Below are 27,951 nucleotides of genomic sequence, written 5' to 3' on the forward strand. Positions count from 1 at the left end.
GAAAGAAGCAGAGCAGGCAGCTGATGTTACTGATGGCTCTTCGGGTGGCTGCCAGCAGCCAGGGATGGCCTGAGCCATTTGGGCTGTGCAGGCAGTTGTGGGTAACGATGCCTGCTGGTGCATTTGTCAGCTGTGGATTTGCCTGAGCCTTTAGAGCAGTTTATACCTTTAGCTTCTACCTTATGCTGTGCAATGAATTCCACAACTTGGGCAAAAATATTTGCTGTGCGTGGTCATTTCATTGAGCACCTCCTAGATTGTGTAGCAGGAGAAAGAATAAAGAACCTTTTTTTTTCCTCAGTAGCTTTTTCATTTGCTATTGTATAGATGTATTCTGTGTTCTTTGGGTTTTGAGTTCTTCTCCTTTCCAAGCTGGGTTGTCCCAATCTTTTGTATCTCTGTCTGCAGAGACTGTTGTGCAGTGCCTGGTTTTGAGGTCTCTATATTCTGTAGAGGTGATTTGACCACAATATTTGCTTTACCCAGTGAAGATTGAATGAAGGCCTTTTCTTCCAGAGCAGCAAGATATGCTCTTTAATAGTCGGACGCTTTCTAGCTCATCTATAACATTCCACTAATACTATATGTAGTATTTAATAGTCAAAAATACAGATGAACTTAGTAACTATATTGAGTTATTTTACTGGAAGTACAGATATTGAAGATGATCTTGGTTCATATAAGCTTAGCTACACTTGGTTGCTTGTTACTGTATTTGAAGGTAATTAAGAATATATGTGTTTGGCCATTCAAGGTAAGAAAGCTTGCAGTGTTGCAGTAGCTGACTTGTGGATAAACACAAGGGTTTTCAGTTTTGGGGGCCAGGAAGAACTCCTTTCAGGCATTTAATTTTACCTGCATAATTGAGTCATTAGGAAAATAAAGGGTACACATAGTGCTAAAAGGGTGATGACACAATTCACATTCCTGCCCTGCTTCAACTTGCTCGGGATTCTTTATAGGCACTTTGGCGGAAAGCTGGCTGCTTGTTTGTGTGTCTGGGCACCTGACAGGCTGGCTGCTCTCCACTGCATCCACAACCCTTGTGCTCTATGAGATGGGGTATGGTGAGGTTGGATGTGATGTGGGACTTCACCTTTCTGTCTCCCCTTTGCTCCTTACACAGGCTCTCCATGCTGCTGCTGGTCAGTGCAAGCTCCTTGTGCTAGAATGCTTGGGGGAGGTTGGAAGCTTGCATTGCTCTTCAGATGGATTCATCTGTTGTAGTTAGTGTGTATTTCATTAAGGTGTAACGCTTCCTTGCTAATCTGAAATAAAAGCTAGAGAAGGAAAGCTGTCATTTATTGTAATAAAACCGAATACTTGAAACAACAGCTCGGTTGACAGGTGAGCTTTGTGCAGAACTAGTGAAAACTAGCACTTAGCCAAATTTGGCTGTCACAAACCTAATGATTGTGATATGCAGTTACAGCCTTTTGTTTCTGTAAAAGGAGGTTTGTCACTTCCAAGTGACAAAAATTAAAGCCTTGCACACAGCAAAGTAGGAGACGCTGCTTGGGGTGACAGCAGGGGGTGTGGGGAGGAGGAACTCTTCCGCTGCCAAAATGCTGTTGCTATCGGCAGCTCTTGGGGCACAAGGGGCCCAGATAGACCCGTTTTGTTCTCGGGGGAAACAAAGAAGTGGTTTATTTTCCACGTGTGGCTTCTTTCACTGTGACTCCGGCCAGTGATCTCTGCAGTTGACTCCCTTCTGTCTGGAAACACGCCTCGTGTGCCCTTTTCTCTCTTTGAACACACGCAGGCAGACTTGGCTGGGCTCAGTAAATAGGCGTACACGTGCGTGAGGAAGCCCAGATCTGTGTTTTCCCTTCTGACTCTTTCATGGATCTTAATGCAGTAGTGCTACCAAGAAAACCTTCAGCTGTATTAGGATATTTTGGCAGGCAGGCACGCCAACCAGGCCATATTTCTTCCTGTTCCTTTCATGTGGTTCCCCCAGAAAAGGGCTTGGAGATCTTTGCTTTTGTTAGTAATTTGGGAGGGAGGTTGGGCCGAGCAGGCTTTGATGTGTATTTTTCAGACTGAAGTGCCATAGGTAGCCATGGCAGAGGAAGGAAAAAATAGATTTCTGCTCTTAAACTAGAATGTTGCTGCCTTGTGACAAATAAAAGTGCTTTATGGATGATTTTTGGCAGCTTGCAGCACTTAAAATAAACAAAATGTTATGTTGAACTTGTGTTTTATTTCATATGTTTGCACCTATTAAGTCCTGCAGGTTGGAGGGATTGTTCAGACCAGCACCTCCTGCCCAGTGTGCTCTAAATATCACAATACATTCCACCTAATGAAATTTGCACATTAATTTTTATTATGAAGATATAATTCCATATGTCGTAAGGCTTCTTAGCAGTTACTGCTCGTATTAGTAAATGAGCCTCGCTTTTAACCACGGTCTGAAAATTCACTTTTATGTGTTACATGGAACACTAATGTGAGATTCCTACAATGAAAAGTTCAAAGTGCTGGAGGCCAGAGAAAGTGGCATTTGTCTGGTTTGCTTATTCAACCATGTGAAAGCTGTATTAGGCACATAAAGTTTATACTTTGCGCTGCAGCTTCAAAAAGGCAACAAGTTAAATAGGGCTCCTTTGAAGTAGTGAACGGTAACATTCTGTTCTTTGGAAAACTGTCGCTGTTAGGGAAAAGGAGACTTGGGGGGGGAAGATACAGGCTGTGAAAACGGGTGGTGTTTCTTAACTATTAGGAGCTTAAAATCAGCACATTGCACTGGTTGTATTCCTGAAGCTCTTCGCCCCTCGTGCTCAGCTGTGCTGCAGTTCCTGTGCTTTCACCTGGTACATCTGTCAGAGTTCAGCTTCACGTCAGGGATCTGCAAGCTTCAGTGATGTTGTAAGGTACAGTGCGGCTTAAGAAAGCACCATCTATCTTCCTTATATATCTGTAAATGTTTTATGGAGTGTCTTTTAAGTCTTGCGTAAAAAAGAACTTAGTGTCAGCAGATCAACACGTTGTGCGTGGCCTGCACTGCAGCACTGCCCTGACTATCGTAATCCCTTTTAATTAGCTCCTGAGGTTAAGAACTGTCTTGCTGATCAGTGCACTTAATAGATGCCCTGTTGGCTCTGCCTAGTGCGTGTTCCTGTCTGAAATGTTGTCTGGTCGAGGTAAGTGCTCTATGAAGACCTGCACCCTTACAAGCAAGGTAAGGAGCAGATGTGCAGAGCAAAGACACTGAAAAACCTCCTCAGAACCTTTTGTGGGTTAAAATAATCCTGACAAAAGATAATAACAGTCTGGTTATTTGGGGGGGTTTCTATTAGCTGTTCAATTTAGTTAAATACTATGGAGAACTTTCTCCAAAGTCTTCATTAACTAATTATCTTCTAGATTGTAGCTCATCTGTTCTAGGTTCCATGCGTGGAAAATCCATTACCAAGTGGGTATGACACACTTTGCCTCAGTAAACACAGGTGTTGTCTCACTTGTTTCTCATTCTTCGTTCCTTCAGGTTATTTTCATTCAGCCAGATTTCTGCAGCTTTATACAAACACCTAATCACGTAACACTGCTGATCCTTGAGAGACGGAAACATCTTTGTGTGTTTAAATAACCAGATCTTCAGCACTAAATATTTGAGGGATTACGTTAACACTGTGTTAGTGTTGCCAAGATTTCTGGCAGGTGCGTGCCACACAATGAGACAATCTTGGAGCAGTTGTGCCTCTTCTCCCACTACACTGACACCTTTTCTTGCGAATTAAAGTATCGGTTTATATGTTTGTAATCACAGCGATGTCTAATGGAAGCATTTTTAGGTTGACTTGTACTGAAAGGAGTGGTAACATTTTACACACCTACAACATGAGCTTTAATCTTCAATTTTTATCTAGGCCAGGACTTGTAGCGATGCTTTAATCTGGCTGTAGTCATCTAGCACACCCGGTACAGAGCTCTCAATTGCCTGTCAATAGTCCCCAAGCTTTTTTGGTAACAAACTACTGTCAGCTTTCAGCTTCTCCCATCAGTCAGAGGGGTCTGGTCTTGACCGTGGCCATTTACAGTGCTGTGCAGATTAATTTCCATTGCCCAAAGCCAATGGGACCGAAACCATTTAGCAGGTTGTTTCACACAGTACGACCTGAATTCCAATGCTGTGACACCTTCCGCAGTTAATAATTTCCCGTTTATCTGTGAATTGGTTGTGTGATGTGAAGCTGTCTCATGACAGGCATAAGTTGGTCAGCTGCAAAGACATCAGCAGCGTGGTTCCTGCAGCAGAAGGAAGAGGTTTACAGTGAGACTGAATTCTCTTGCCAGCTTGAGATGGGTTAGAAGAAAGCTGTGTAGGTCACATATATGAAATAAGGGACAAAAGTGAATCCAGAAGTGTCGCTTCCATGTGGAACTCATTAGCTGCACAAGTGTCTGTTGCAAGTATGTGTCTGCTGGTAAGTTTAATGATTTTGGCCTTGGCATCTGTAGCCTGTTGTCTTCAGGCAGATGACTTCTTGATTCTGCTAGATGCAGGGCTTGGAGGAGCTCCTTTCTGCCTTCCAGAACATGCTTGGGGCTTTCAAACAGACACTGTGCCAAGGGTTCACTGGAAGATATGTCCTCCAAATTGGTAAGTTCCTTGTCTTGCTCGGTGTCATCACTGGGAATTATGGAGGCACTTCTGTTGCATGAATTTCCATCCTCTCTGCCACATGCTGGCTTCTACTGGATGGTGCTGCCCAGACTGAAGTATATCTTCCTATCAGCCGACTCCCAAACTTCTTATCTAATGTCTCCTGCCATGTTGTCAGAACAGGAATACTGATTTTTCTATGTTTGATGTATTGACTTCCACACAAATGACTAATTGGGAGGGAAAAAAAAGATACGTTATACTTCACATTGTGTACAAACAGCAGCTCCTGCAAAATAATGATTTAACTAATGACTTATGGCCTTTCTTCATGACCTCATGTTACAAGCATGGCAGCTCTGTGATATGTTCTGCGCTGGTTTTAATATTCTAAATTACTTAGGATTAAAGCGATGGACACATTCCCTTGTTTTTCATTACAGCAAACGTTGCTTTTTTCATGTATCCAGCAAATGGTGCTGCTTTTGCACACAGGCAGCCTTGTAACATGAGAAAGACTTTGATCTTCTCACTCTGGCATCTGTAGACTTTCTGTTTCGAGTGTTATCTTATAGAGCCAGCGTAAGTGAAATGTTTGCAGCTAAGTAAATATCTGATTTATTCTCGGTCTGTAACAGCAGGTATTGTGCTGTGTAGTTGTTCAACATCCATGGTTTAAAATAAAACCAGTGCATCTTTTAGCAAACGAAGCTAACAACAATGTGCGGAGTGGGTTAAAAAACAGTGCCTTTCCCCATCCTGCCTCTCAGCAGAGATTTAGTGGTAGTACATTGCTATCATCAGGGTCTCTAACAGGATGGTTTGATGTCACTCACAGGCCTCTTTGTTTCTGTTCAGATCTGCTCTGAGTCAAGCCAGCCATGTGAAGTGGAAATGTTTCTCTCGCTGCGTGCCAGGAGAGCAGTGGCACTTAAGGGATGGGCTGCTGGAGCTTTGAAAGAGTGCTCTGCTCAGCCACATCTTTGGAACCCACTACCAGATGATGAATAAGGATGACAAACAATTTTGGTGAGCGGGTCCTGAGCTCATCATGACAAAAACTGAGGATAGAGAGCTGAGAATTGTAATTATTTGAGGAATTTGCACGGAATTGTGAACTCTTTCATTAGCTTCATATGTGTTGCTTATGACTTCGCTCAGCATAGAGTAAAACAATTGTTCTGGGACATGGAGGGCTTGAGTTCAGCATTGGTTTCTGGTCAAACCTTAAGCCCTGTTGAATATATCAATAGATAAAGCTGAAATTGTGAACAGCCGCATTTTTGCTCATTCATAATTTGGGAATATACCTTAAAGTTAATTGGGTAGATTAGAATATGGATTAGAACAGCGATTACAGCAGTGTTGCCAAAAACAGTATCTGGGTTTCAAATGATAAATTGCAGACATGATATATGACTGGGAGCCGTGGCATCTTAAGGAGTGTTGGCACACTCTCAGTGCAGCTCAAAGCTGGAGTTCCAGTCATGCAAACCTGTCTAGGATGATCTGTGCTCTGCTGTCACAATGGAGGGGAAAAGGCATCTGTTGTTACTGCAAAGATTACATCAGCTTTCCATCATAACGGATATGTAAAAGCTTTCGTTCTCTCAAAACTTTCCTGTTGCAGCTGACCTACCATCTCAATTTACAATAAAATCATTTTGGAGAATAAAATTGCTGTTCTTGGCATCCCACCACTGGTCTCAGTGCTTCCACCAGCTCTGTGAGGTAACATGCACCTACCAGATCTGTGCCATGCAAATCCGCTTTTCTATCATCCGAGTTGTTCTTTCCCCATCCACGTTAAAGATTTACATTATCATTGCTATTAAAAACATTAGTCACTGCTGTAAGTACCATCAGGGTTTTGCCATGCCCTTATTCCTCTGTAGTCATGGCATGCTACAGTTGTGGCTTCTCAATTTTAGGAAAACTTAAGGGATGTATTAGGAATATGAAGTATGTTTTGAGGACACTTCCCAATCCTAAGTAACTGTTTTGGAAGAGAAGCTGTTGGATGCTTTTTCTCCTTGTCCTTTGCTGATGAATGCTCTGAGTCTGTCAGAGAGCTTACAATGAAAGAACAATGTGTGCTTTTGCACCTGCTTCTCTGTATCCTTTATTCATGTGGTTTGCTTTGGTTGGTACCAAGCAGGTACAGATATCACAGGTCATGGCACAGCTCAGGATTTCCAGATGTGCTCATCTTTTCAGCAGATCCTTGTGATGAGGATCCAGCCTTTGTACTTGGGCTCTGTACAGCTCAACTGTTACAGGGCTTATGGGGAACTGAGCTGAATCCCTGCTAATTTGCTCAGGATTTAGAGTTGGTTGTGGCATTTGTTGCCATAATGTGGTTTTGACAGCTGTTAAATGGGCCTGAGTGCATGGAGTTGATCTGTCATCTGAAAATTATGTAGGCTATTTACTGACTTAATCACAACTGTCAGCTTCAGTATTTTAGGCCACCTCTATGAATTCTGATTACAAAATACTTTCTGCCACCCTTGATATCAACTTCTGGGGGTGCGGAGCTGAGATTTGGGAAGGTCTTTTGGAAGGTGTCTGTGCCAGGATGTTTTCATAGGAGGAGGTGGCAGCTTAGGAAGCAACTTGCTGCTGTGGTATCTTTGGAAAGGATTCTTATGAGAAAACAAGGTAGAGAATGTATGTACAAACTTCTCTGTTAATACGAAGAAGCTAAGCAATGTTTTCTGTAAGCAGCAGTGATGGTAGATGAAAGGAAAGTGGTGAAGTTGAAAAGAAAGGGAGAGAGAGGAGCATTTCAGTCTCACACAGGGCAGTGTGGAAGGGAAAAAACTTGTTTCCAGCACCAGGAAACCAAGGAGCAGGTCAGCCTCAGTGCTGAATGTCGGTGTATTTGCTGCAGGATGTAGTATCCTTCAGCCTCTGTTCATAGATTGCAGCTCAGCATTTATGTCATGTCTTAGCATAACCGGTGCTCATGAAGTGACTCATTTAACACTAGATCCTTTGTGCACGTACAATTTGAAGTATCCTAGAGGAAATTGGAGTTCTGAACCACTGCATGCTTCTCAGGACGGTTCATTTCCCTGGTCTGTGCAACCAATGCAGCTAAAGGTTACAGGTTTGCATTCCACAGATTCCAATACACCAAAGTGAATGCTGCTCATTGACGTAATTTTGAGCAAAGAAACCTTTTCTTTTTCCCCATAAGTACCGTTAGACTTGGCAGTGACAGGCTGAGTTCAAGCTGGGTTTACTGACCTGACTTAAAATACTGTTTTAAACAAAGTTCAGAAAGCACTGTTGATTCTTTGGATGTGAGAACAGTTTGTGATCTGCAGCCAGCAAGCAAGGCAAGATTTGTAGTGGGGATAGTACCTTGTAATAGGCCAGCTGGTATTGTTGGGAGAAGCAGATGTGTGTTTAGATATGAGTGTTTCAAGTCTCAAAGAAGAACTTAATGTAGCACCCCACACCTTAGGATCTAACTGCTGCTGGCAGGGTGTATCTAATAGTCGATAATAAGACAAAAAGAAGTGTCATTTTGCATTGACACTGCACAGATGTCAGACTTGAGGTGAAGTTGTTCTGTCTCAGCCCTTTATTCTCTTTCATCACTATGATTTACTGTAGTTGTAGAGGTGCCCTCTGCAAATAAAAGATTAAAAAGGAGAATTGAACCCCTCTGTGACCTGTGTGGGCTTTAGCATGCCCATCTTTTCATGTGGAAAATACTTTCATCTTGTTTAAATTACCTTCCAAATGCATTTGACGTTTTCACTAGCTTCTGAGCTCCAGGTAACTGATGTCATTTCCCCAGCCCAGCCCACCTCTTCAGATTGTTCTGCAAATAACATGCATATGCATACAGAATCCTTTGGCAGCACTGCAGCCTGTGTAGGAGCCACTTGTTTGAATGGTGGCCTGTCAGAGGGACGAGAGGCAAAGTCAGCCACAGAAGTGACTTAGCAGAGCAATATCCCGTGTTCGTGGCAGGCACCCTGCTCCTGTAATAAATGTAAATGAATTTATTACACATCACTGCCTTCCGCTATTTTGTTTTAAGTTCTGTAACCAGATCAAGGTCAAGGAAGCAAAAGATGAAAGGGAAAGGAAGCCTGAAGAGGGAGAGGCGGGCAGGAAGGGGAAGCGGGACAAGCAGTGGTTCCAAGGGGAGCCAGAAGGAGGTGAGCAGAATAGAGCTCTCAGATGGGAGGGATGAGCATTACTCATTCAGATGAATGGAGAAGGAAGATGCTTGTTGGTCTTCCAGGCATTTAAGAATTGGGAGGATTGCTTGCTTAATTTTTTCTCTCTGTTTCCCATTACGTATTGGTGCTATTTCCAAATGCCAGGTCTGTTGTTGGTAATCCTTATGCATGTGTTCATCTTTTCAAACCCAGTTCCTGAGCGGCGGTTCTGGGCTTCTGAGGTGCCAACGTGCTGCTGTAGCTACTCAGGAATTCAGAAGGAATGGTGTCCTAAGGCCATTCTAGAATATGCTGTTACAAGATTTTACTGCAGAGTTTTGGTCTGAGATCAATTAAACATGATTTTCATTTGATTCGTGCTGGAGATCAAACAGTCTGGATCTTCAGAAGCCTCTTGAGGTCAATATGTTTTCTTTGACTGAGGAGTGTTTTGCTTGTGCTTAACTTCTTTCGCAGTAGTGTGAAATTTCATTTCAAATCCAAATGGTGTTTATAGTTTCACTCGAGCTTTATATATATAAAGTGTTGGTCTGTTCTCTAGAATAGCTATTTTTCCTCTATGTGAGAGGGTTTGCAGTATCAAAAGTGAAATCAAAGAGACAAGAAGCCGTGTAGAACAGGGTAGGCTCTGACAGCTGCCATTGAAATGCGTGCTGAGATTTGTGGTAGGTTGTTCCAAATTTGCAGTGCTCTTTGTATCTGTAAAGCTGCTCACAAGCAGTTTGCAAGAGTGATGCAGCTTTGTATACGTGTAAGGGGAGAGCAAAGGATGATGTGAATAAGCTGACTGACTCCAGGAAATAATCAGATCCAATTATGTTACTGATGTTCAACCACCAACTTTACCAGATGATATTTCTGTATCATGTTAATTGTGTGAGTCACATAGAACACAGAAGACTGCAATGGAAGCTTGGGGGCCTTAAGAAGGTTTAACATTACAGCTTGTTTTTCCTTTACAGTGGAATAATTCAAAAACAGTGTGAGTGAACATATGAACTTAGTTAGGGGTTTTTTTCATATACGTGTCTATCCTCTGCTAATAGAGGCAGCTTTGGTTGCACAGATGTTCCCATGCAGGGGCAGGAGATGTCTGGGCTTACTGCACCTAGCATGGCACAGTGTTTTTCTGTATTGCAGAGGAACTAAGTTGTGGGTCACCTTCATCAAAGCAGAGGCACTGCAGTTTGGGATACAGATGCAGCTTAAAACTCTGCTTGACTGTGGGACATACAGTTCCTTCTGGTCCTTCAGGGCACTGCCCAAACCCCATGCATGTGCTTCTACACATGGAAGAGAATTGGTCCCTAAGAAGGCAGCTTGGGGTTTTATTGTAAGAAAGTTGTACTTTTTGTTTATTTTTCATGTACGTAAAGCAGCTTTAGGCAATCAGTCCCTGCCCTACAGCAGGAAAGCAGAGCTATTGGCAACAGTTACTTTGGGTTTACTAGTTTGAACTCTGCCCCCTGAAAATTCATGCTATAGTTTCTCTAAAACTCTTTTGCTATTAAATACCTTCTCTGGGATATTTGCCTGCTCCTTCACACTTGTAAGTGGACCAGTAAAACGTCTATTCTACTTAAAAGAACAATGTGACAAATTCTCCCAGGTTTAAGAGCTGTGAGCAATAGTTTCCCGAGTCCAGAAAATCAAAACAGGGATTTTTTTACACAGATGATGGTTTCAGAGATGCTTTCATCTCAGTGTTCGATACTTGTATTTCTTTCAGCTGTGAAGGGAGTTTGTTTTGACTCAACAGTAGCAGAAACGTGGAAGATGATATTAGAGATAGACTGCAAATAATTTTGTCTGCGTTTTTAAGTAAGTAATTGCATTTCTGTAGAGTTAATCCACTGTACAGTCTGGATCTTGAAAGAAAGAGTGACCCTAGAGAATTCTGCTGAATCTTCTGCATACAGTCTTGTAATCATGAAGCCACTTCTGCTTCCAGAAATGAAAGTGACAGCTTTTCTCTTTGTTTTAGGGCTACCCGTGATCTCTCATATGTGGAAAGAACGCTGGCAGAAAGGTGAAAAAATGGGTGTTAAAACATTCACTCATAATTCCCCTGCTCACAGTCAGGAGATGCTTGGAAAGCTAAACATGCTCCGCAACGATGGGCATTTCTGTGACATCACCATTCGCGTCCAGGACAAAATCTTTAGGGCTCACAAGGTGGTGTTGGCAGCCTGCAGTGATTTCTTCCGTTCCAAACTGGTTGGTCAAGCAGAAGATGAGAGCAAGAGTGTGCTGGACCTGCACCACGTGACAGTGACTGGTTTTATTCCTCTTCTGGAGTACGCTTACACAGCGACGTTATCCATTAATACAGAAAACATCATTGATGTGCTGGCAGCAGCCAGCTATATGCAAATGTTCAGTGTTGCTAGCACGTGCTCAGAGTTCATGAAGTCGAGCATCTTATGGAATACGCCCAACAGCCAGCAAGAGAAAGTGCTGGATGCAGGGCAGGAGAATAATGCAAACTGCAATTTCACTTCCCGAGATGGCAGCCTTTCTCCCGTTTCTTCTGAATGCAGCGTAGTGGAAAGAGCCATTCCTGTTTGCCGAGAGTCACGAAGGAAGCGCAAAAGCTACATAGTTATGTCTCCTGAGAGCCCTGTCAAGTGTAACACACAAACAAGTTCCCCCCAAGTGCTGAATCCTTCAACTTCTTACCCAGAGTCCAGAAATCAGCCCGTAGACTCCTCCTTAGCTTTTCCATGGACTTTTCCTTTTGGGATTGATCGAAGGCTTCAGTCTGAGAAAGTGAAGCAGGTGGAGAACTCAAGGACTTTGGACATGCCCGGCCCCTCGGAGTCGAACAGGAGAATTGCAGATTATGTGACATGTGAGAGCACAAAAGCCAACTCGCCCCTTGTGATCGAAGAAGACGTGCGTGTCAAAGTGGAGAGGTTAAGCGATGAGGAGGTGCACGAGGAAGTATCGCAGCCCGTCAGTGCATCCCAGAGCTCTCTGAGTGACCAGCAGACAGTCCCAGGAAGCGAGCAAGTTCAGGAGGATCTCCTGATCAGCCCACAATCGTCCTCTATAGGTATGACCATTTCTGGGGTTAGATACATGTGCGAGTAGATAAGTGCATGTATAATAATGATAATTGTGAGGTTACTGGGGGTTACTATTTAATTAAATTAAAATATAAACCATGGTAGGAGTATGGGACTTAGAGCACTGGACATAACTGAAGCATGGATAAGAAGGTAAGCCTGGTGGTAGACCTCTTGGTTATTCAGAAGAGTTTGATAACCCCATTTTACCTCTGCTCACTTGGCTGCAGAGACCGAAATCTTGTTTGCAGTGGTATCACAAGGCATGAGCTCAGTTAAATTGTATCACCAAATTTGAAAGGCTTATGGCTTATAGCCACAGAGGGACAGAAGGGATCTTTGCATCAGCCATGAAATCTTGTGTAGTTATGACAGAGAGCCTTTGTAAGAAGATTTGCAAAATAAGTGGTGGAACACTGTCATCTTAATGTCCCAGACGAAGGCAAAACCACACAGTCATAATATTGAGTATCTTTCCATTTCTGTGGGCTTCAGTTCTCGAGTTGCTTCTTCAAGTGCTGCCAATTGCTGTGAGAAACCTTTTTCCATGAAGGCAACGTGAAGCTAGTTTTGGGCTCTTCTAGCAGGCTGATGTGTATTAATAGCTAATATTTAAAGGTAGTTACTGTAATAATCTTTTTCTCTCTTCACAGAGAATGCATTGAATGGCTGTTAGCAGGTCAGAAGACAGGCATTTTGCAATATAGCTGGTTTAGTTGCCAAAATTTTGCCCAAGCCAGCTATTTTGCCTCCAGTTAAGTGGCTTGACCTGCGTTTGGAAGAGTTTGTTTACTGAAAGATGTTTAATAAAGCCTATTTTATTAGCAAACCATAGTGATGCAGAATGTGCTGGTCTGCTTCATCCGAGTAGTGTTTACATGAGATGCTATGTCAGTTAATTAAAATAAACTCAAATAAAGTAAATAAATGTAGCCTGCATAAATTCTTTGGTCAGCACAGCGCTGTGGTGCGTTCTCTGCAGGAAGTGGAGCTGAGCATTCTAGGCTCGTCTGTGTTGTTAAACCAGCTCAGGTGTAAAGAAATGAAAATATCCTCCCTTTGTGCCATCCTCGTAGCTCTTGTGTTGACATTTTAGGTCAGAAATGCGATTTCCAAATCAGAATGTTGTATTTACTGCTGTGAGTGCTGTTAACCTTTTCTTGAGGAGTACAGTATGGAGTCGAGGTTCTCAGGCCTTACAGATGATAATGCTTAAGCTTAAAATGTCTATTATTGGGGTCATTTGTTATTATTGGGGTCATTAGTACAGCATGTTCTTCTTTAAAGGGCTACATAGAGATACAGTATGCTAGCCAGCCCTAAATCTTCAGTGTGAACTCTCTACTTTGTCCTTGAATGTTTGAATTAATGTTTAGCAGTCTTTGCATAATACTATTAGCTGTCCTGATAACAGTTTTTATTCACATTTTCCTGTAAGAGAAACAGTGCTGTCATATTTAGCAGTTTGCATGTATCAGATATATGATAAGGCGTGTTGTGTAGCTCAGAAAGCACCTTTTGCCTCCCAAAGATGTATTTCTTCATGCAGCAACATAAAGAACAATAAATGAAGGCAGCGGGATACATTAAAGTACGGCTTTCTCCTCTCTCAACAAATTTTCCTTGTATAATTGCATATATTTATCTCAGTGTTTTATAATGCATTTGTAAAAGTATTCTTGCCTTTCTGATATTGCAAAAAGCTCTTCTTCACTCTTTGGGCAATTTCAAGAATTATTCATTTGCAATTTATTGTATTTGGAGGCACTTTATAACACAGAAGATGTGAAGCGGGGCCTTGATAAATAAGTCATTACAGCAACAGTAATAGCTGTGTCTGAGAAGATACTTTCATAACTCATTAACACAGTTTCCATTGGAGGGGTGAAGGCATAACATTAAACCTATGAGGAATTGGAATTATTTTTCAGTCGACTCAGTTAAGTATAGCATGAGGAAAGAAGGATAAATCAGAATGGAATTAACTGCTGTAACTGCATAGATTGCTGAATTTCCCAAATATAGTTTGTCAGCTCATAGGAAAATTAATAAAATTGATTAGAAAAGTGTTATTTTGAAGCTGCTTGAGGTGCACATTTCCTCACAGCCTCCTGTCAGTTGCCCCCGAGAAGGTTTGGGTTGCAGAAGCCTTGTGAAGTAACAGAACTGAACTGCATTGCTCACGAGGTCTTGAGAACAGATGAAATATTCCCCTTAGGTGAAAGTATCGTTTCTGCTTCGCTCTGTTAGTACTGGATGTGTTTTATAAACTCTGGCTGCGTTTAACGTAGATTCTTTTCATTTTCTAGGTGTGCCAAATATTTGCCCTTTATTGAGTTGTCCATTTACTAGATAATCTGTGCGGAGGAGAAGTTGAAGTTGGAACACGTTGCTTCTCAGTTTTCTAAGTGATTTTCCCAAGATAATTTTAGTATCTCACCACCCAGGAAGCACTCACTCTCAGAGATTTGGCGAAGCAAGCTGTATGTGTATTTACCTCCCCCCTCAGCCCTTTTTGAACACATATTTGTATTAAGTCGCCCTTTTTTCTTTGCCTAGGCTCAATGGATGAGGGGGTTACGGAGGGATTGCCCACACTCCAGAGTACCTCTGGGGCTAACGCTCATGCGGATGACGATGATCGGTATGTACCAATGCAGTGTGCAAACTGTTCTGCAGCAAGTGGAATGTTGTAATTAACCTACCCAGCCCTAATCCCAGCATGTTCAGCTGTTTGTACATATACTTCTCTGTGTTGATCAAAGTACAATCAGTGCCTGAAGGATCGGATGCTTTAGAAGAATGTAGGTGATGAAAGTCAGTTTGCTTACTTGTTGCTTTTCGTTTCCTGTCTATTTCCAGGCTACACTGGTGAAGAAAGAAACTCATGTTTTTGCTGTTTCTTAATTGCTGCTCTATATTAATAAATAATACAAAGATCTTTATTGTGAGACAGGTATGGTTGTTGCATACATGCTGAAGCTGATGTAAGGCCTCAAAAACAACAAACTAGAATAGCTGGTTGTGGCTTCCTCAGACATTTCTGTTGCCATAAAACACAAAGTAGGCAGGGCAAACTTGTAGGTTTTTTTTCCCCAAACTTTCATTGTAGCTTTTTACCAAGATGCTTTACATATTCAGCAGCCTTTTGCTGTGTTGAGATGAGTAATATACTGTGGGGAATCCCTTGTAAGAGGAGGCTGGCTTAGAAGGCAGAGCTCAAGTGGGTCTGGTTAGTGGAAGATGTACTGTGGCTCTGCTGGAGCAAAGCGATGCACCTGCAGTTGGCTTACAAGGGTGTGCATGTTATTTCTTTTGCTTTTGTCATATGTGTCAGGTATGGTGCATGGATAGCTGCTCTGTTTCTAAGCAGAGGGTTTAAAATATTGACAAGCTAGCTTTTGCATAGTGTTTTGTTAGACAAGTTGATCTGAGAAGTGCCAACCTTTGGGAGTTGTTCCAGAAACTGTGTCAAGTGAAACTCCATGGAGATAACTATGAAGAGCTGTGTTTTCAAAGCTCTAAAATCTTCCCTGCCATTTCCATCTAAAACTGTCTCATCATAGGATTAAACGTGAAGGGAAAATAACTGCCTAGAAATGATTCTGTGTACGACAGAAGATTGTATGGATCTGCTGGAAACCCTCACTGTAAATAAATATCCAACGCCTGGGGTTTGAATTGGTAGTAGGAACACATGTGGCGTTCATTAGAGAAAATCCCAGTTTTTTTAAGCAGATTTTAAATTACAAAATCAAGTGACATGTATTTTCTGCAGTGATTTATATCAGAAATTTCCCATTGAATTTATAGAATCCCACACCAACTGGGTGGAAAAATTCAGAATATATAAAATCCTTTGAACACTGAGAATTTCTATCAAAAGATCACTTTCATGCACTCTGCACTGCAGAGTTTTTAATAGAATCCCAACAAAATGAAAGCGTTCTTGATGAGCAGGTCACATGTAATTGTGGTCAGTTTAACAGGCATCTGTTAAGTATGAGAATAACCGTTTCACAATGATTCCTGTTACGTTCTTTCCGTGGTATTTCACTTTTGGATTCTGACACACTTTTCTGACAGCTCTGTAACACAGCTTTGGCTGGTTTAACTGTTAGTCTCTGTATCACGTTCATAGCTGCATTAGAAAAGAGGTTACAAAGACAGTTACACAAGACTTCTAATATCCAATATAATGAGAGCCTCCATTTGTCTAAAGCACTTGCTGTTTACAAACAGAGGACATTTGTAGGCTCACTAAGCATTCTGGCATTTAAATTTGCCAGTGTTTAGTTCTACATCATTGAAGATATATGTAATCTGTGGGTGAAAAGGGGAAAAACTTGCTAGTATATTCCGTATCTATCTTTGTATACATCTGTGAGGGAAAGTCTCTCAAATGTTAGACTAATCTCAACTAGTAAATGCCTCATTTGTCACAAATTCAGAGTCATGAGATACTGAGTGTATGTGAGGAAAAAGAAGCTGGGAAGGGACAGTATGGTTGTGTTTAAATGTAATTTCTTTGCTGTGCTAAGGTGCACGGTTATGTCACAGATATTTCAGCCTGCTTACAACTTTAGAATGCCCATGGACGTGCCAGTCACTGGTAGCTGCAGAGCCCGTTATCTGCTCTGACCAGCCTTTCTCCTTATGATCTTTTTTATGTAGAAAACCAAATCTTTATTTTAAATTTCTTCTAGGGAGATTGTCCCATAGCGCATCTCCTTTCAGTTTTAATTGCAGAGAACCTGGCACCGTTACAGGCTTTGGAGATGAGCTGGCCTGAGAAAGCTGGAAACAAAAGGAGAGCCTTGGTTCCCAACTTCTGTCCTGGTTTGAGTGTCTCCCTGGGAAATGAGGGAGGAAGGACCTGAGAAATGTGGAACCAGAAAATGAATTCTCTGTAAAGCAGTTTAAATATTGTTGCAAAATAACTAAGTGTCTAATGATCTGCTCACAAAGAGAAGCAGGAGTGCCAGAGTTTATGGTAGAAGTTTAACTAGGCAAATCAGAACCCATGTTTGAATATAACCTCATCTGTTGCAGGTGCATGTGGTGAGGCATCTTTTTTGGACCCCTATGTGGCAGGCCCCATTCTGTCACATGCAGGATGTGAGCTGTTAGCTTCCTTTGTAAAGGTTTTCCCCTTAGCAAAAGTCAGCAAGTTTACCAGCATCTACCTTTTCCACAGCTCTTTAGGACCCAGTTATGTAGAAAAGGATGATAAAATTGCTTGTCCAGTTTCCAAAAATCAGTACAGCTCTCAGGCTTCTAATAACAGGACATTCAGTGGGTTCTCATAGCAGAAGTCTGCTGTAGATGTGCAGTTTAAGCCTGTCTCGATGGCTCCCCAGGACTCATTTTAGGTCCAGTTTGGCCCATTTGCAGTTCCTGCTCAGCACTAACTGAACACGCGGTCAGGCTGCAGACAGAGCTGTGCTTCTGCGTCTGGTTTGTGCTACCTGGTACCAACTTTTCCATTATTGTGGGTGAGAGACACCTGTTGGGGTAATATCAGTATGCAGAAATACAATCTTACCTAGAAACTAACCAAGTGGCTTGAGGTGGATGTTCCTTCCAAAGGATTTGTTCAGTTAGGGAGACCGTCTGACCGTCTTCAACAGGAGAATTATTGTACTTTTTTCACCTTGCATTTAAGACATTAGAGTTTAGTAAAATTCATTGTTCTTCCTGCGGTGATTGTGACTTGCAGGCGAGATTCAGGGTCAGAGCAGATTCCTGCTGCCAGTGACATCTGATCTGTCGGGCTGTGAGCAAGCTGAAATGTCTATTTTGATTAAAAATAAAAGGTAGAGCTTAATACTCAGGAAAGGGAAATCCCAGGTAAGTACAAATTCCTGTTGTTATTCTGTTTGTACCAGCAGAGATGCTTTTCTTTCTCTGTGCCCTTTGGTGAAGCAATTGCATTGCCAGAGGACCTGGATTATACCACTTAAACAGTTTGCAGCTCGAGGCTGTGTAGGAGCAATTAGTCTTAAATGAATTACTTTGAAAGTTAAATTGTTCTGTTATTATAGTCTGCGTGCTGTGTTTTCAGCACTATGCTTGAGGTATTCTGATAGAGCTGATTGAATCAGATAAGGGAAAGTATTGATGAATTAGATTAATATTTTAAATTTAGGACTGTGTAATTGTAGATGCTAATGTTTGTTCATGGGACGTGAATTGAAATGAAAATGAATTGGCTTTAATTTCCTTTGTAAATATCATTGAAACTGCAAAATAAACCTTTTCTTGCCAATTTACTCAGTTCTTTAAATTCTTCCTCAGGGACACCTGACTGGTTGTAAATCATCAGTGTGTGTGATAAAATGCTCACGCCTCAGAATTACATTCAGCTGGTGTTGAGACCTGTTGTGTAAAGGAAAAAACACAAACTATTGTGTTTGTTCAGGATGCAGGTCAAGACATATAGCTGTAGAGAGAAAGAGATTTGCCATGTAAATACAGCAATGTAAAAGGCCAGTCTTTTTTTCCTTCTAATATGTTCAAGTTTCAGATTTCCACAGGCACAGCTTCTATTTTTTTTTCTCTAGCATGCTTGTAAATCAGTGAATTTTTTCTTTGTAGTTTGGAGAACGTTCAGTATCCCTACCAACTCTACATTGCTCCTTCTACCAGCAGCACAGAGAGACCCAGCCCAAATGGTCCAGATAGACCTTTTCAGTGTCCCACCTGCGGGGTCCGGTTCACTCGCATTCAGAACTTAAAACAACACATGCTTATCCACTCAGGTAAGGAATGGTGCTATTTCCACTGATGACTAATACGTAGATATACAGAAGTTTGCTCACAGTGCTGCAAATACAGTAATACAGTTCTTTTTTAATCACATGCCGTGTGCATGTGAATTGGGTAGAGAGGGTATGGCTCACTGAATGCTTGTTCCCAGACCTCAGAAGTGTTAGAAATGTTTTCACATGAGCAAAGTAGATGAAGGGATTTTGCTATCTGAGGAAATAGGTGCCTGTGAACAGTATGGAAGCTTGAAAAGCTCCACGAGATGATATTCTAGAATATTAACTTGTTTTCACATGCTTAACAAGGAGTTTCAGTGTAGCCTTAACTACAGCTTTCTCTGTGTAAAAGCCCCAATTAAAAGTTCAGCTCTCACTTTGAACATAAGGAAAGCAGAGTGAAAGACCAGAGGAATTAACAGCACGGACTGATGCACATTCAGCCCTTTGAAAAAATCTTCTTTATTCCTTGACAGCCCTATTATGAATAGAGCTCCGTATTCCAGATTCTTGGCCTCATGTTTGGATTTCCACACTTTCTGGAGTTCAGAGTCTTTATTTAACTTTTTGGTGATTCAGTCTTTTATGTAGTAATAGTTCTGTTTGGGTGTGATTGCATACTTTCAGGCGCTGCAGCATCTTGCAAAGCTCACATGTTTTGGGGTTTTATTAGTGCCTATAACAAATGAGAAATGAACTGGTAACAGAATGGTTAAATTAAAAGAAGAAAAAAGGCAAAGCGTGAACTTAAACCGCCTTAAAGAGTTGTCTGTCATGCAAGGTTGCTGAAAAGTCTTGTATATAAGGGTTCCCACACAATATAAAGGCTGCTGCTTTACTTTTTTATCACCATTCCTGCTGCATTACAGGGGAACCCTGTACACAATGTCCCCCCCCTGCCAGAACACTGCTCTGAGGCCACAGGCGGCAAGGAAAAGCCATTGCAATTAAGGGTAGTCTGATAATTGCATTGTTGGGAACCAGTCTGGCACAAGAAGCTCCCAAGATCAAAAGAATTGAAAGATGTTTTGAGATGACAGCTGCATCAGATCCTTTCTGGCTGTGGCTCATCGTCTTAATCATGGTCTAATCCATGGAAACTTATGTTCATTTTAAATGGTGAGGAAGAAGAAATGTAAGCATTAAAGATGGGTTACATGATTATGAAATATTAGCAGCTGGTTCTGAAAAATCACAGCTATGTGCTAATTGTTTTGCCATTTTAAAGTTAACGGGATTGCTTCTTCCTAAATCAGCACTTTGCTGTGACTGGGCGCCGCTCCTGTGCTTTTGCTAGTAGAAATCTGGAAGGATTTTGCCATTCCAAAAGCTGAACGTTTGCTGCTCTCTTTTTGCAGGCATTAAACCATTTCAGTGTGACCGCTGTGGGAAAAAGTTCACCCGAGCTTACTCGCTAAAGATGCATCGCCTGAAGCACGAAGGTAAACGCTGTTTCCGGTGCCAGATATGTAGTGCCACTTTCACTTCCTTCGGGGAATATAAACACCACATGCGGGTTTCCCGGCACATTATCCGCAAGCCTCGGATTTACGAGTGCAAAACATGCGGCGCCATGTTCACCAACTCTGGAAATTTAATCGTTCACCTGCGGAGCTTGAACCATGAAGCATCAGAGCTAGCAAACTACTTCCAGAGCAGGTGAGGTGCACAGCAAAAACCTAACAGGGAAACTTGCTTTTTGTTTTGCTATTTTTTTTTTCCTTTTTCTCCTATTTCCTTTTTTTTTTCCTAAATCATCCTTTCCTGCTTTCAGGGCAGCCTGCTGTGCCTCTCATCAGGTTGCCAGCTAATTTGAGTCACGCTCATTCTTGCACCGCTATCTGTTGTATCTGATCTGTTTTCCAGTGTATAAACTTCATAGGAGGGCACTGAAGAACCCAGTGATATGCAGAAACTGCTTCGGGGCTACTTAATTTATATCTTCAGTTGTATCCTTGGGCAGGCTAATGGAGTTAAGCCGTGGCATTCTGTACTGTCTGTGGAGTTCTGTATATGATTTAATATTCAAAATGTTGTCTGCAGACTGTTTGCTTATGCAGGGAATAGACCTGTGAGTTCTTGTGAAGTTGTTTTTTTTTAATGGTGGATATTGTAGAAAGATTGCATGACTCCATACCTTTTTAATTTTCTAGATAACCTATTGCTAAATGATCAGACTAACAGAGTGTGGTGTCTTTAAACAGTTGTAGAACTGCTGTCTGTAAAGGAGAAAGGTGGTATGGATCGGGGGAGGAAATGAAATTCAGCTCTATTCACTCTGTTGTGATACGTGTGCCCATCACAAAACGCTGTTGCGATTGGCAGCCTTCCTATACCGCCAGCAGATGCTTTGCTTTCTCACCTCATGCTTCTGTTTACAGCCTGTCCACTCTGAGTGCTGCTGTTTCTTGGGTGGATCTTATCTCAGGGGTGGAAAAGGCCCACGTCTTTGCCAGTGCTGAACTAATTTTTGTGTCTGTTTTTAATGGCTGAGTGTTCCCTTTTGTCAGTGGGGTTTTCAGTGCCATGTGATGTTCCGATCATTAACTTTCTTTCTCATCAAGGTGATGCAGTCTAAATAAGAAGTTTACTGTGCAGGAAATATGGATGCACAACGATGCCAAATAGATGATGTTGAGTGATGTTTTCTGTGTGTTTAAATGAGAACTAGGTTATAGTGCTGAGTGAGGAGTGCTGCTGTGAAGATCTGAGAACGATGTGAAACAAGTATCTCTGTGCAGCTTGTATAATGAAACTGATACCTCCAGTGTTTGTGTGAGAAGTGACATTTCTCTTCTGTCCTTTGCCCCTCTTCTAGTGACTTCCTAGTACCGGACTACTTAAACCAGGAACAAGAAGAGACCCTCGGGCAGTATGAGCTAGGGGAGCATGGCTTTGAAAGCAACTCTTCTGTCCAAATGCCTGTCATTTCACAGGTCTCGTCAACTCAGAATTGTGAAAGCACTTTCCCCTTGGGGTCTCTGGGTGGGTTGGCAGAGAAGGAAGAAGATGTGCCAGAGCAGCCAAAGACTAACGCCACTGCTGAGGCAACCGCAGGTGACCCTCCAAAGCCGGAGCTGTCATCTATTACTATTGAATAATTCATGGTTTGGTTTCATTTTTGTTCTTTGGAAAGTGCCTGTGTTTGGTCCTGTACATTTTAATTTAATTTTTTTAAACAAAAGTGGGGAGATTTTCCCTTTTTACTTTGTAAGCTACGCTTTAAACAGGAAACTGCAACAGATGTTACATTATTTTTCATGACTGAATGATCACTTCTGTGAAAATATTTAAGACTGAATGCACAAAAAGATCTTGTCAAAACATCATGGAAGCTGTGATACACTTCTAAAGAAGAACAACTGATTCAGATCACTTTAACTATTTCTTCTTCCACAGTTAGAACAGCTCATTACGTTTCTCTTGCTTCTGCAGAACCTCTGGTTAAGGGAAAGAAATCAGAGGAAACCTTTTTAAAATGACAAACAACAGGATGCGTTGGAAATCATTATTGAACAGCTTTGACTGGTTTTGAGTGGATGCTTTAATCTTCTGCATTGAAAAAAAAAAAGACATTTCCTATCTCTGTGCCTGCTGTTTCTCAAAGCGCTTACTGTAACCCTTTTGTTGGAAACAGTAAGCATTTCTGAAACTAACAGTCACACACTTTGCAAAAACACATTGTCCCTTTTCATCTCAGATAAATTGGTTTTGACAAACCAAGTGATGTCATGCCAGGTATTCCTTCTTCTTATATTTCAGTCCTTTTAGAAACATCTCGATCAAATAGCCTGTCTGGATTTGCCAGTCTAAGGTTAGGCGTGGAAATACTCCGGTCAGGATAATTCTGGTGGTGCATAATGAAGTGAGGAGGTTAGAGAAGGGTATAACCGTGCACTCCTGACAGATATCTCACGACTGTATCTTTCTGCAGAAGGGAAACCATGTGTGAAAATGAAGGTTTTCCCAAGCTGAAATTCTGAAATCTTGACCAGGTTGCTCACAGTTCTGGTCACTTCTTCCTATCGTATATACTGTATTTTACTAGTCTCCAAAACCTAACTAAAGGGAATTTACAGACGGGGAAAATAAATGGGCTCTCTTCTGCATTATTGCACATTTTGTGTTTATACATATGCATGTATGGTTGCTGAGATTTTTATTAGGCTGTTTTGGACAAAACAAGCGATTTATTCCCTTCAGAGGCCAACTTTCTAACCCAACAAGGGGTTGTTTACAAAAAGCCTATATAGCAGTGATGAATCGTTCCTATTTCAAAACATTCTAAATCCTTGCCAATTCAGTTTATTAAAGGCCATTACTCCAGCTATATACACGGCTCAAGTAAGCAATAAATTGTGAAAGATTTGCAATTTCATTTTTTCCATATTTAGAAAAAGCTGCAAATTTAGGGTACGGGATTTTCAGAGCAGCGGTTCTTGTTTTGTTGAGGCTGTTTGGGTTACGGTACTGCTTTGAAAGCTAAATTAGGAAATACATTAGGAGGTTTTTGATTTATTTTTGCTTCTGAAGTTAACTCGGTGTTTGATGCCAAATGCCTATCGCCTACAGATGACATGCTGAGAGAGTAGGTATTACTTGATCTTAGTATTCCAAAGGCATGATACACTCCCTTAGTTTTGAATCTTTATTTTAAATTATTGTTTTCTGTCTGAATTTGCTTTATGCAAACATGAGGAGGAAATGAAGCTGATAGGAAAAGGTGCTCCTGAAGAAACAGAAGGCACAAAAGTCATATTATGTTGCACTGTCAGTTTGTATTCAGTTCATTTTGGCAGCTGATGCTTTGTAGGTCTGGGTTGTTCCTGATAACCTGCTTTTGTAAGGAAAAACAGCTTATTGCCCTTTGGAAAGGGACCAAAGGGTTTCATTGTCTTCAGCAGTTTTTCTCCGCTCTGTTTTAAGTACAAAATACACCTTTTAGTTAAATAAAGTGAAAACAGTTGGATTTTAAATCCTTTCCACGTTACTGGAGTGAAGTTTCCCTACCAGATCCATAGAGTGTTTTATAAATATGCTGCAAAGGAGTTCTCAGCTACAGTTCAGTCTTGTTGTCTACCTTTGTTAAGTCTTCTTTAAAAGGGCTTGAAGGAGAAATAGTCTTTTGTGATGCTGTGCTACGAATCGGTCCGGTATCTTTTTGATGGGCTGAATTTAAAGACCAATTCTCTTCCACTTCTGATTTCTATAACTGAAAAGCCAGTGAGACAAGAAAATGCCTTTTGATGAGCTTTATCTTGACGTATCGGGCTATGACACTGAACTCAAAGGGTTTTTCTTTTTTGTAATAAGTGTTACTCATCTTTCCAGGTCTGTGAGATTCCTTTGTGATTCATGCAGTAAATAGTACTCACACAGTTCCAGGCTGTACAGGTGTAATATTCAGCGGTCAGGTGGAGATGGACATAAACTTCTATTAGAATCTGATAATTTTCACCCACTGGATCTTTTGTTAATATGCCTATTGGTGAGGAGATGTGCAAACACAGAATAGACATCTCCGGATATTGGATTTGTAGAAGTCTTAACTCCTTGTGTCAGAAGGCAAACTGCTTTCTGAAGACCAAAGAGAAATGAAAAAGAAAGTTTAAAAAGAACCCCACTACCTTTGTAGTTCTAATTTGTTCTTCCTTGAGAAGAAATGAGTTAACACTTTGGTACGAGGCAAGCCATGGGTTTCATTTTTCATTGCACAGTGTTAGATGTTATCTTTTCACCCATGTCATCTCTGTGTAACATCTGTTTTGTTCTTCTCACTTGAATCTGATTCCACTGCAGGGGCAGTACAGTTCTTAGAGGGTTTGTTTGTTTTAGGATTGGGCATTTTTTGTTAGTTTTCCTGTTTGTAAATGCTTCTTGTTAATGTCTCTTCTCTCCATAGAACTTGAATTAGATATAGATATCCTTTTTATTTTTCCTCCTTTACTTGATTGAAATGTTCAGCTCTGTTTGGAATACTTGTGTTCTTTATGGGACAGATGTAAAAATGTAGAACATCTTAAAACAAGTTCTGTTGCTAAAACTTGGATTCCAGATTAAGCAAGATAGGTATCTGAACTAGAAGAAACTTGTCTTACCTTACACCTGGGATTAATCGGAAAGCTGCTTACGTTATCTGACTGTTTTGGACCCTGGGCTGCATTTTCATCCTTTTCCACCCATGCCCTCAAGTCCCTTGGTTTGCATTTATCTTTCTACTTGACCAGCATCACAGAACAGTTGAGACTGAAAGGGACCCCTGGAAATCACACGGTCCAAGACATGGAATCAAGGCAGGGTAAGTGAGATTTTGAATATCTCCAAAGACAGAAACCCTATGACTTCTGTGGGCAATCTTTTCATTTGGTGGAAAATCCTTTCCTCACCCATTTATTTGCAAGTTGAGTGCCTTCACTACTGCAGAACCAGCAGGAACCAGCAGGATTCTGCTGTGTGCTCGGGTCCCAAACTCTTGGGGTCTCTATGGGGTCTTTCTCCTTTGCATATTGAGTAGAGCAGGATGTCTAATGAGACAAACAGGAAAGCAGCAGTATTATTTTTTTTCTCTGCCTCAATGTGGTGTTTTGGGAGAGGGGATAAAATTCAGCAGCTCTCTATTTCCCTGCAAAGAGTGGAAGAAAAATGAGCGCTGTTTTAGCTGCGTGGGGGATTTGGCCAAGTTGTAAGGGTTTGTTTTGTTTTATGATGCAGATCCATAGCACAGCTCCCCTGGAGATCCATGGGATTGCCTTCGTGTTCAGCAAATTAAGCTCCCCATCACAACTGCTTGTCACTTTTCTTACACCATGTGTGATATGTGTTCCTCATGCTTTGTCTCACTGCTGTTTGAGTTCAGTTGTCAGGCTCGCAGGTAGTGTAGTCGCGTCTCTCATACTGAGAGATTAGTAGACTAGGTTATTGAAAATGGTTCTGGGTTCACATGCATTTGAGTCTAAAAGGTGTGAATTTAAACTTTTTTAAAAAGTACTAGCTGCCAATGCAGTAAGATATATTTTGTAAGACTATGATCCCTATATATCCTTTACAGGATAAAATTTTATTGTTTTTAAGCTATGGTTTAAAGTTTTTATATGAGGGCTTCAGTCGCTTCTTGGTTGCTGGCTTTCCCCTCCAGCCCCAGGATGAAAGAGCATTGAGACTATTGCCAGTCTCTCTCTGAGACATACCAGGAAGCATTTTATATGCAAATAGAACGGGAGCTTTGTGCACCCTGCAGGGATGGAGAAAATGCAGATGTAGGAGCACCTGTTGCTCCCGGATCCATTGCAACTTCCACACCATCAGAATATGGAAAATAGCTAATTTTCATTCAGATGGATTAAGTTCGAGTTTTGCGTACAAGGTGAAACCCGTCTTTGGAGGGTTCTCATCTCCAGTTATGGACATAATAAATTCCATAGCATCTTGATGACAGATAGGAGTGTTCAAGGCCAGACTGTGCCTCAGCCGCATTGGAGGTCCCTCGTAGGTGGAGTCGATTCAAAGTATTAGAGGAAATGTACCATAAAAAACAAAATGTGAATTTCTTTTAATGCAACAGTACTGAACTGCTCTGGGTTTTTGTTAACTCAATATGTGCTATCACAGTAATTCAGTGTCCCGCAGGTCTCAAATCTGGTTGCACTAATAACAAAGTCAAATGGGTTTCTGGTGCTGCCAGCCTGTGTGGCAACTGTACCTACAGTCTTCCTGAGGGTTGCTGATGTCCCCAGAGGAGTGATTTTGTTTAACCATTCGTTTAGCTGGTGCATGCTTTTGATATTCTGACTTAAAGCCCTGGCTACACAAACTTCTTGGACAGCTTCTTTGCCCTGTACCTGCAGTGCCTTCGCTCTGGGTGCTGCTCTGTGGTGAAACCCTGAAGAGGGAAAGAGTAAAGCTGGAGGAAAAATGTGAATTAAATTATTGTTGGGCTTCTTTGTGCATTTTAGTAACAGTGAAACCCCCTTAACTGTGCCAGTCTCCAGTCACCAGCCGTATATCCAGTCGTCATCTCATCCACAGTACAGCTTCTCTTGTTGATGCTGGCCACAGCTAGATTACTTGGCATGTTTATTGACTTAACAGAATTGGGTTTTGGTTTTGGTTTTGTTTTTTAATGTATACGATGTTTAAATACACTTCACATTTTATATAATACTATCTGGCTATTAGTATTTTTCAGGAACCATAGTTCTTGGTGGCTATATATATTTTTGTGACTTTTTTTGTAAACTAAGTGCCGTTTCAACGTTGCAATCATTTTTAGAGTTATTGTAATCAATGTGAATATCATGTTTTTTCAAATCTGTTCTGAGCCTGTAGTGTTTGCTTTGTGATCATATGTGTAATGTATATATTCTGTATAGTTACATTGTATTGAAATACTAGCTTGTTTGATATAAGAAAAGTATGTATTGGATACCTTTTTGCTAGCCTGGTTGTTTAATCTTTAAAAAAAAAATGTTCTAAAATGCAAAAAAAATTATCCAAACTGGTCCCATTATAGGTCAAAATTAAGGGGGGAGAAAAAACTAGTTTTGAGTGTCTTTGGATAGAAACATGAAGCTAAGATTTTTCATTAAAATATTAATGTTTTATGGAGTATAACTTTGCTTTGTGTCGTTCTTTAACTACATCAAAATTGGTCTTAAAGTGCAGAAGACTTTGGTAAAAAGGTGCAGATCTGTTACTTGAGTTACGTTATCGTACAACTTTTGTTTGTAACTTGTCTCCAAACAGTAGAATATGAGGAACTCAATATTGTTCAAGCTGTCCCTAGAGGGAAGGTACTTTGAAATGAAGTAAACGTTAAGAAATGATCGAAGAAGTTACATAAGTTAAGAGTATTGAGAATAAAGTACGTGCTGTTGTTTAATTTTCCATTGTATATTACATTTCCTTTTGTTAATGTTCTCTTTTAGGCTGTATTCTGCAGTAGCGGTGGGGCCGTCTTCTGAATTGGGTTTTATTGATGGAAGGCCAGCCAAGAGTGAGCCTAACCAAATTAGTCAAAGCAGATGTTTAACAAGGACAGTAGGCAGTCATTGTGATCACAGCCATGAGCTTCAAAATAGTCATGAAACAGCCTAGAGTCGTGGGACATAAAATATACCTCTGTTGTTTCTGGCAACCCTTGCAATTAAGTTCATTTGCCTCGTCCAGACCCGCCTGTCTGAGTAGGGATGCTGGCTGGATCAGCACATAGGTAGGGCACAGGTAGGAAAATGGATGTTTTAATTACTTGGCTGAAATGATTATAACTCTGCTCAGTAACCTGTGTGAATAACAAGTGGATTGACGTAATT

The 27,951-nt window shown here is 41.2% G+C and overlaps 1 protein-coding gene across 18 annotated transcripts in view; it reads left to right on the top strand.

The window, feature by feature from the left end:
- ZBTB44 (zinc finger and BTB domain containing 44) overlaps window positions 1–27,951 on the top strand; it is a 43,860-nt gene that overhangs the window by 3,598 nt on the left and 12,311 nt on the right. For 2 of the 18 annotated variants that reach the window (XM_085525768.1, XM_085525764.1), the window contains 10 exons: window positions 2,726–2,876; window positions 3,047–3,146; window positions 3,491–4,416; window positions 4,504–4,606; window positions 5,468–5,638; window positions 10,796–11,866; window positions 14,439–14,523; window positions 18,477–18,640; window positions 20,002–20,302; window positions 21,462–27,253. In XM_085525768.1, coding sequence (XP_085381894.1) covers window positions 5,623–5,638; window positions 10,796–11,866; window positions 14,439–14,523; window positions 18,477–18,640; window positions 20,002–20,302; window positions 21,462–21,744 — 1,920 coding nt within the window. In that variant the 5' untranslated portion in view covers window positions 2,726–2,876; window positions 3,047–3,146; window positions 3,491–4,416; window positions 4,504–4,606; window positions 5,468–5,622 and the 3' untranslated portion in view covers window positions 21,745–27,253. Of the gene's footprint in view, window positions 1–2,725; window positions 2,877–3,046; window positions 3,147–3,490; window positions 4,431–4,503; window positions 4,607–5,467; window positions 5,639–10,540; window positions 10,633–10,795; window positions 11,867–14,188; window positions 14,363–14,438; window positions 14,524–18,476; window positions 18,641–20,001; window positions 20,303–21,461; window positions 27,254–27,951 lie in introns of those variants that run through there. The other 16 variants (XM_085525766.1, XM_085525777.1, XM_085525773.1 and 13 more) reach the window with 16 other exon arrangements.

This window comes from Coturnix japonica, chromosome 34 (genome assembly GCF_054131305.1).
Source record: "Coturnix japonica strain WE chromosome 34, WE-NBRP24, whole genome shotgun sequence".
NCBI classification, from domain to species: domain Eukaryota; kingdom Metazoa; phylum Chordata; class Aves; order Galliformes; family Phasianidae; genus Coturnix; species Coturnix japonica.